The sequence below is a fragment of the Mustela putorius genome, unplaced genomic scaffold (assembly GCF_011764305.1).
Source record: "Mustela putorius furo isolate JIRA1106 unplaced genomic scaffold, ASM1176430v1.1 tig00000275_pilon_pilon_pilon, whole genome shotgun sequence".
Classification (NCBI taxonomy): Eukaryota; Metazoa; Chordata; class Mammalia; order Carnivora; family Mustelidae; genus Mustela; species Mustela putorius.
The window spans coordinates 9,460,269-9,469,437 of NW_025421341.1; the positions used below are offsets into that span (position 1 = coordinate 9,460,269).

At 41.0% G+C, this 9,169-nt stretch overlaps 1 protein-coding gene across 2 annotated transcripts; it reads left to right on the top strand.

The window, feature by feature from the left end:
* Nucleotides 1–2,379: 2,379 nt before the first annotated feature.
* CTLA4 (cytotoxic T-lymphocyte associated protein 4) lies at nucleotides 2,380–8,576 on the top strand. 2 transcript variants are annotated; one of them, XM_004764204.3, is made up of 4 exons: nucleotides 2,380–2,642; nucleotides 5,197–5,544; nucleotides 6,009–6,118; nucleotides 7,391–8,576. In XM_004764204.3, exons 1-4 carry the CDS (start codon nucleotides 2,534–2,536, stop codon nucleotides 7,493–7,495), a joined length of 672 nt encoding a protein of 223 aa, XP_004764261.1. In that variant the 5' UTR covers nucleotides 2,380–2,533; the 3' UTR covers nucleotides 7,496–8,576. The 2 variants fall into 2 exon arrangements, with proteins under 2 accessions (XP_004764261.1, XP_004764262.1); XM_004764205.2 differs by lacking the exon at nucleotides 6,009–6,118 and having other exon boundaries at nucleotides 7,391–7,458.
* The last annotated feature ends 593 nt before the right edge of the window (nucleotides 8,577–9,169 follow it).

Consider the following 9,169-nt stretch of genomic DNA (forward strand, 5'->3'; position numbering starts at 1 on the left):
CTGGCTTCAAATACTGGGTCTACCACTGACTATGGAGGATTGGATAAATCTCAAGTCTCAGTGGCTTGGTTTTCTCTTTCATAAATTGAGAAAAACTGTTATCCCTGCCTTGTTGTGTTGTTTTGAGACTTGAGTGGGATACTATTGACAAACATTTGAATGATTCTTGGCAGTTCCACAGTAACTCCTAGCCATAAATCTGGTGTTTTCCATCCATTCACTGCTTTTGGATTAGTTTCCTTAGGGACTTTGTCACCACTGTTGTCATTAGTTTAGACCAGGAATTGGCAAAGTATGGTCTGCAGGTCAAATCCAGCCTCTACCTGCTTTCTTAAAAATGTTCTTTGTTTATTGGGTTATAATTGATATTGTGAATAATTTTTTATTGGAACACAATCATGTCCATTCATATATGTATTTTCTGTGACCGTTTTCACCCTACAACAGGAGAGTTGAGTAGTGGCACCAGGGACCATACCACCCGCAAAGCCTAGTATATTTACTGCCTGTCATTTTACACAAGTTTGCCAATTCTTGATTGCCTGGGGTACTGTGATAGCCTCCTTCCTGGTTTTCCTGGTTCTAATTTATTCCCCCTTGAACCTATCCTCCCCACCTTTGCTCCTGTGTAAGGGGGAATTTACCTAGGGTGTGAACTCAGCCCTGCTAATTTGCTCCTTTTAGTGCATTGGCCCTCAGTGCCAAGAACATCAGCTTACCCTTACTGTGGGTTCCCATACTAGACTTGTCCTCTGACAATAATGAATGTTTTATGCTCTTTCCAATCTTGGCACATGCTATTCTTTTTGTCTCAATACCCACCCCTTGCCCTTGTCCTCAATAATAAGCTCAGGTGTTTCTTTTTCTGAGAAACCCTTCCTGACTTTCACAGGCTGAACCAATGGCTTCTGCTTCTCTGTGGCTGTGCGACATACTTCAGTTCCAACATTTCTCCACTCTAGCATGATCATAGGCTTACCTATCTTCCCCTGCTACTTCTGTGGGCTCCTCTCAAGGGCCCAAACATACATTTTCCAGTTTTGTATCTTCAGTGCCCGGTCTGGGATCTGGCCCTTAGTAAGAGCTTGTTCGGTTACTCTTGGCTGCTGGCATTTCAGCTGGGTTTGAAGGCTTATAGAAGGTTCTAGAAGAGTATAGAAAACAGCCTTAGGAGAGGCTCCCTGGAGGAGCTGCCATGTTAGTTAACCCTTGCAGGATCAGAAGGAGGATTAAATAAATTAATGGGAGAAAACAAGCACTGAAACAGTATGGGTCAAATTGATGAGAACCAAAGAGGGGTGTTAGAGAAAGGACAAGCAGAAGAAGGGAGCATGTGAGGAAATGCTGGAAGCCAGGCTAAAAAGAGAGGAATTAGGTCCATATTCTATAGAGTGTTCTCTGCTGTGCTGGGCTATATGAACAATGAGAAACCATAAAGAACTAGAAACACCATATTCCATGCTATAACTGTCACTTCACAGAGACTTGTCAGTCTTTTGGAAGTCCCTTAAGGCATTAACTATGTTTTGTCTGGTCATCATTCAATCTAAGTGCACATTCCATATCACTGGCATATCATAGATTCTCAATAAATGTCTCTTTCATTATTCAAGTATATGAAAACTCCTTAGTATTAAGGGAGGTAGTCCCCGATGTTTAGTATTCTCTTATAGGATGAACCTTGTCCTGTTTACAGTTTTCATAAGTTTAAGAACTTCAGTCATATTTAACCTTTGGTCATGGATTTTATGCTTGAAAAATTCCCTTTAGAAAGAAAAACAAGTCTATCCTCTTATGGGAGGTTTGAATCTCTTGGATCATTTGGCTGACTTTTTCTGGACCTTCTCCAACCCTGTTTTGTCTTTGTTAAGGCTTTCAAGAATACCTGAATTATTTCCTAATCTGCAAATCAGGCAAATTTGTTTATTTCTCATGATTTTGGTATTTTCTCTTAACAAAATGTTAAATGGAGCTTGGAGAAATAAGCTTTTATTTCTAAACTTGCCCAGGATGGGGAATGCAGAGCTTTTAATAATAATGTCCACAGACTAATGCTGTCATGGTCAAGGCTCAGACCAGCAGCTTAGCAATTTTAGAGATGTGAATGGAGTAAATTAGCTGGTAAAAGATGCCTAGATAACTGGACAAATTGGGACCTAAGGAGACTCCTGCACTCCAGGAAATTCTCCAATTCTCCACTTATCCTCAAAGTGAATAAGAAGCTTCAGTTTCAAATTGAGTGCATTTTCCATCCATGGATTGGCTTGTTTTGTTCAGTTTTATTTTGAGTGTTTGAGGTTATCTTTTCGACGTAACAGCTAAACCCACGGCTTCCTTTCTCGTAAAACCAAAACAAAAAAGGCTTTCTATTCAGGTGCCTTCTGTGTGTGCACATGTATTGTACATACCTGGGATCAAAGCCAGCTATAAAAAGTCCTTGATTCTGTGTGGGTTCAAACACATATCAAAGCTTCGGGATCCTGAAAGGTTTCACTCTGCTTCCTGAAGACCTGAACATTGCTCCCATAAAGCCATGGCTTGTTTCGGATTCCGGAGGCATGGGGTTCAGCCGGACCGGTCTTCTAGGACCTGGCCCTGCACCGCTCTGTTTTCTCTTCTATTTATCCCCGTCTTCTCCAAAGGTGAGTAAGGCTTTTGCAGGATGAAGGTGGAGGAGGTGTTTCTCCCACCTGCGTTTCATTTCTTTTAGCAGTCAAGGACAGTGATTTATAACAAAGCCAGAAGCTAAAGGTAAAACTCCAGTCTCCTGGGTTGGATGGTTCTGTATTCCAAGGCAAGCAGGAGACATCTGGCAGCAGCAAATAAGCAGAGATAAGGCTCATAGTGGAGCGCCAGGCATTGACTAGGAGCTTAATGAATATATCTGAGTTGGTTTGGTAGATGAGCAATTTCAGACACTTCTGTCAGATTGGAAGAAAATACTGTAAAGTTAAGCAATTTAAGAGAGGAAAGATATCCGTAGCTCCTAATGTATTTAAGCTTGGAATCAGGGTGAACTCAAAATTTCCTTTTTTAAAAAGATGGATTTAAGCAAATCATATTAAGCTTCTTTCCTACCTTATTTAAGATTTTAAGACCTTCACTTTATAAACGAATCAGCTTGTTTAAAATTTAAACCTTCTTTACTCAATTCAAAGTTTTAAGGTCCTCAGTCAATTCTATAAACTAGTTAGTTAATTACTTTAAAAAATGATAGCAGTTTGAAATTGTAAATCAAAAAGGCGGGGAGAGAAAGAAAGAAAGAAAAAACAATGAAAACCATCAGTCTATTTGGCACAAGATACTTAATTGCCACCTGACCTATTTGTGGACTTTGGATGCAGATTCCCCAGTTTTCAGTGAAATAAAGCTCTTTAGAGGTTAATACCGGGTTTGCTTTAAAACATAAAATGGTGAACATTTTCACTGAATTTCAACTTTATTTCTCTCTAGACTGTCTCAGTTAAGAAACCATGTGGTTTATATGAAATACTTGGGTGCTCAAAAGGTATTTGATAAATTATTACCAGATAAGAACGACTCATGTGCATTTTCCTATTCTACATATTTTGAACATGTAAAGATTAAATACTCTTAGAAACAATTACCTTTCTTTCGTAGAAAATTTATCTCAACCTATAACTGAGATTCTTCCACTGAAAAATGAGTGTGACCAGATTTACTGGTGATAACTGAGAATTTGCCTGGGGGAAGGCAGAAAAATTGTCTTTGGGCTTAATGTCAGTACAATAAAGATTATTGAGTGCTCATGTGGGTAGGTTCTAATGGTGGCTCCCAGGAGTTTATAAGCCAAAGACAGAAGCTGCAAGAGGTATGACTAGTACCCAAAAAACTTTAATACTGGGTAGAACTTGATTAAATACCACAATGGAGTTACAACAGTGCAAAGTTGCTCTGATAGACAGGGATGAGGGTTGTAGAAGAAGACTATTACCTAGTCAGCCAGGGCTGCTGGATTAACCATAGCAATGGCTGCTATCATTCTACTCTTTCTTCTGAGGACAGATGTTGCTCAGTCCATGTACTTGGGAAAAAGGACTACTGATAGAGTTATTTCTGTAGAGTGATTTATACACAGGAGGAGGCGTCCTAGAAACTCAGACTGGAGTGATAGGTTGGGATCAGATCATGGAGGATGTAAATGCCACTTAGTTTATTTGTTTTTGCAATCAATGGTATGTAAGATATCAAAGGATTTTATCAGAATGAGTGACTTGGTTCTTCCAAGTTTTGAGTGTCAGGTGTGTGGTTGACTAGAAAGGGGACAAGTTAGTTATAGGAAGGTAATTTGACATGAAGCTACCATTTTGTAGATGACACAAATCTTTTTCAATGGAGAGCTAGCCTCCCTTGTCCTGTAAAAGCCAGAAGGAGAAAGAACAAAGGAGCATTAGCATGTTTGAGTGAAGGAGAGAGACTGGCGGAAGAGGTGGTGGCGGTGGCAGGGGAAGCCCACAGAAGTTAACAGCAGGGTTGCCTCAGCCTAAAGAGGAAACGACCTGGTGCCCTCTACTCTGTGGCTTCCTTCATCTAGAAGCATCCCTCTCTCTGATAATAATGCTAGGGAATGTGTTGGCTGGCACAGTGATCCAGGGTTCAGCCACTGTGACAGATAGAGGTACATGACCAAGTAAATATAAGCAGAAGTTTATAAGTTATGTACTGAGAAATAAGGCAAGATTCTGTACCTCAACTTCCAAAATTTCTCCTACTGCTCATTATAGTTCCTACAGTTCTATTTTAACCTTAGAATACCAGAGGTGGAAGGCACTCTGTTATCATCTGACCTAATCCCCTCTTAACTGCTTGTGAGGGAAAATGAAGGCTACAGGGAAGGCATGACTTGCCCCAAATCACGTATTTCATGGTAGGACCAAGCCCTTCAGTTTGTCATATCAATGTTTTTCCTGATACAGGAAACTCTTATCCAAAATGTAAATACCTGATGGAGATTAGCTGGAAGACAGCTAAGAGATGGAGGGCATGGGATGGGGGGAGAAGGAAATGGTTGGGGAGTGTTTGTTGAAGGAAGAGAAGGGCTGAAAGGTGAAGATGGAAAAAGTGGAAAGGTGAAGTACCCATCAAAGATCAGCTTTGGTTAGCTGGAGATTTTGCTTGAGCCTGGTGGTAGGTGAGCATTGGTTCACTGAGTTCCCTCTAATTTTCTCTTATTAGGGATGCATGTGGCCCAGCCTGCAGTGGTTCTGGCCAGCAGCCGAGGTGTTGCCAGCTTTGTGTGTGAGTATGGGTCTTCAGGCAATGCCGCCGAGGTCCGGGTGACAGTGCTACGGCAGGCCGGCAGCCAGATGACTGAAGTCTGTGCCACGACATACACAGTGGAGGATGACTTGGCCTTCCTAGATGATTCTACCTGCACTGGCACCTCCAGTGGAAACAAAGTGAACCTCACCATCCAAGGGTTGAGGGCCATGGACACAGGGCTCTACATCTGCAAGGTGGAGCTCATGTACCCGCCACCCTACTATGTCGGCATGGGCAATGGAACCCAGATTTATGTCATCGGTGAGCAAATCCATATTACTAAACTGCCATCTTTTGGATTGCTGTCGTCTTAGCATGAAAACAGTTTTGTTCCTTAGCTTTAGGTGGTTCATTTTAGGATTATGGAAATTCTTTAAGAGTTCTTTGGCATAAGGCTGGGTAGTCTGGTTAATATGGGTGGCCACTCAGCATTCTGACTAAAAATAAAATGGGTTGGGGTTAGTGTTTTTTTTCTACTGGAGGTTGAGGCACTCATTCTGGAGTGATAACTATCATGAAGTTTGGCCCTGGGCCTCTGATAGGATATTCTACGGGAAGTGCCCTCCAGCAGCCAGACTTACCTATGGCCTACCAATACTATTTAGGGGTAGACACCAAGGTTGGAAGCTCTTCCAGAGCCTCTTCCTTTTCTCACTAGTGAAGGGAGTAGGGCCTTAAAGTTTAAAGAATGTCTCATGGAAACTCTGCTTTGTTTTCTGTTGTAGATCCTGAACCTTGCCCAGATTCTGATTTCCTCCTCTGGATCCTTGCAGCAGTCAGTTCGGGGCTGTTTTTTTATAGTTTCCTTATCACAGCTATTTCTTTGAGCAAAATGGTGAGTGCAGTGCTGACAACACACCACTTTTGGTGAGGATGTCTTCAGTGATAGCAACTGACCGCTGTTGAGTTCAGTTTTCTGGAGATGAAGCAATAAATGAAGAACAGTGGTAAAGGAAGGACAGTGGTAAAGAATGCACTAGAACCCTTGGTACTGGCCTTTGAGGTTTCAAGATGACTAACATTTTAGATGAGTGTGTTTGACATTGAATGTTTGTGTGCTTCTGAACAGGGTTTCAGTTTGAGTAACCATTTGAACAACACGGGGCAGCTGTTTTGCTCTTCGTCTTCAAGAAAGTTGTACTTAATAACCCTAAAACATAAGATGAGGTTGGGCCAAATACTGCTACAGAAGACCACCTGGATGGGTTTTACTCTCCCCCTTAACATCCCCCTATTTCACCCAGAAGTTATCTTTTGGTATCACCCCGCTTGTGCCTTCCTTGTCCAACTATAGCTGTCCACGCAACTGTCCTGTCCTGGGTTCCCCATTACCCAGTCTGCTCAAATGGGAAGTTTTGCCTTCCCCTCTAGCCCAGTAAATAAGAATGCCAGTTTTATTTAGTGCAGTTGTTGGGAGAGATGGAGGTATAAAATCAGGCCTCCTGTCAGGATTTCTTTCTGATGGTCTCATTCAGCCCTCCTCTGCCTATGGCTGGCTTTATCACGATGACCTTCTCCTTCCAGGGCTCTCTTACTCTCTTCCCCTACAGCCTCATTCCCCTCAACTCGATCCCAAGATCCTCTAATCAACTTGTTGTATTGCTGTAGATTCTTCCTACCTCATTTGCTAGAAACTGCCATACAGACCAGTAGACTAGAATCTCAAATTATGGAGGTGATAAAAATTGGGAATTAAGGCAGACAGACAAAAGCAGTAAAAAGTTTATGAGGAGTAGAGATGAGAAATACAGCTCTAGAACAGAATAACTGAAGTTTAATATCTTATGAAGGTCTTGCCCTCACCGATAAGTTGTAGTCAATTACCATAGGTATTTTGGATGTCCTTTCTAATGCTTTCTCAAAGTGTCTTCCTCCTCTCTTGCAGTCAGGGAAAATGATTGCTATTTTACATCAGTAGCACTGAGTGATTTATTTAAAGTGAATTGTAATGACTGAATCAAGAAAATCTCCTGGGGCTTATAATTCTGTATGTGTACATTCACTTTTTCAACGGAGTAGGGACCCATTGTTTGTTGAGTCCTATTATGGCTAGAAATGGCTTCTGTATTTCTTAATAATAATTACTGTTCCTTTTTGTGTTTGGCAGCTAAAGAAAAGAAGTCCTCTTACTACAGGGGTCTATGTGAAAATGCCCCCAACAGAGCCAGAATGTGAAAAGCAATTTCAGCCTTATTTTATTCCCATCAATTGAGAGACCATTATGAAGAAGAAAGAACATTTTCCAATTTCTCAGAGCTGAGGCAATTCAAACTTTGTACTATCCAGCTATGTTTGCTTGTTTGTATATTTTGGGGGTGATTCATCTCTCTTTAACATAAAGCTGGATGCAGAACCCAAATGAAGTGTGCTACCATTCAAAGCAAAGGTGCAAGAAAACAGAGCCAGAATGTTTCTGTCACATCAGATCCAATTTTAGTAAAAGTGTCACTTGGGAGCAACATGGGGATGCAGCATTATGATGTGGGGTCAGGGATATAGGTTCGGGAGTGGTGCAGCCCAAAGAAAACAAGGAAGGGGAGTTAGGGAGAGGAGATATTGTACACACTTTGTATTTACATGTGAGACTTTATAGCTGAAGCGATGTTTTCAAGGTAACTTTTTGTGTTATTTTTCTTAAATGTAGAATTACATGAAGACTTTAAAAATATTCACATGGCTATATTTTAGCCAGTGATTCCAAAGGTTGTATTGTACCAATATATATTTTTTATTTGATAGTATTGTGCATGGGGGCCACATGGGCTTTTGTGTATTTGCTGATGGTTTTAATATAAACACTATATGGCAGTGTCTTCCTACCAGAGGTTCAGGGAAAGTTTTATGGAGGGGCTCAGGACACTAATACACCAGGTAGAATATAAGGTCACTTGGTAACTGGCTTGGGAACTGGATTAGCTGATTCCTGTGGCCACACTAGGTTGAATTGGTATTGACATGTGCTTTGGGCTTTTATGTTAGCTCCATTCAAAGCTTTGCAAGGGAGTCAAGACTGGTGTGTCTGATTTAACTCCATAGAACACCATCGTCAAGTAAATGGCTCATTCTGGGAGTCTTGTAGGTATGAACTTCAAGGAAGCTCTAGTTTCATGAGAGCCTCAATTCCTTACACATGGTTAATGCCATGGACAGAAAACAGCAGCAGGTGGCAGAACAGGGTGATGAGGGTTTCTGAAAACTAACACTGTTGGTGTTTTTTAATTCACTATTTTCCATGAAAATGCAACAACATGTATAATATTTTTAATTAAATAAAAATCTGTGGTGGTCATTTTCCAGAGTTGTCTTTATCTTCCTTGCATTTGAATATTGTGTTTGAGTTTGTTTTTAATTTATTCATTCATCAGTTGGTGAAGTCTTCATTATTAGGAATTCTGGTACAGATTGATGAAAAGACAAATAACGCTTTATGAGTCAGTTGTCCACCAGCTATAACCTGGAAGCCATTCTTGGAAGGAACTCCTCCTCTGTCCTTTTGGTTTCTTCCCAACTATTTTAAATATAAAGCAGATTACTACAAATAACAGCATAAGGCCTTTACAAGTCACACATTAGCTCTAGCACAAGTTCTTCATCTCCTCTTTCTTGCCTATAAATTTCTCAACTCAACTCACACAGTTGCTATGGCAACTCCTGTATTGTCAGTCATGTTCCTTGCGGACATTTTGATCTGCTTCCATAGTAAATGGAGCTTTCCTTTGTGGCTTCTGAATGGACTATTTCACGCATGAGGGGAAAACATATACCTGTGGTCCCTGTGATGCTATCAGTTGGCAGACCTGGGCCTGGCCCACTGAGCTCTCTGTGATTCTTGGTTAACCAATGTGTGGCCTCAGTCTACTTGAATTCCTTTTAAGTTTTCTTATTC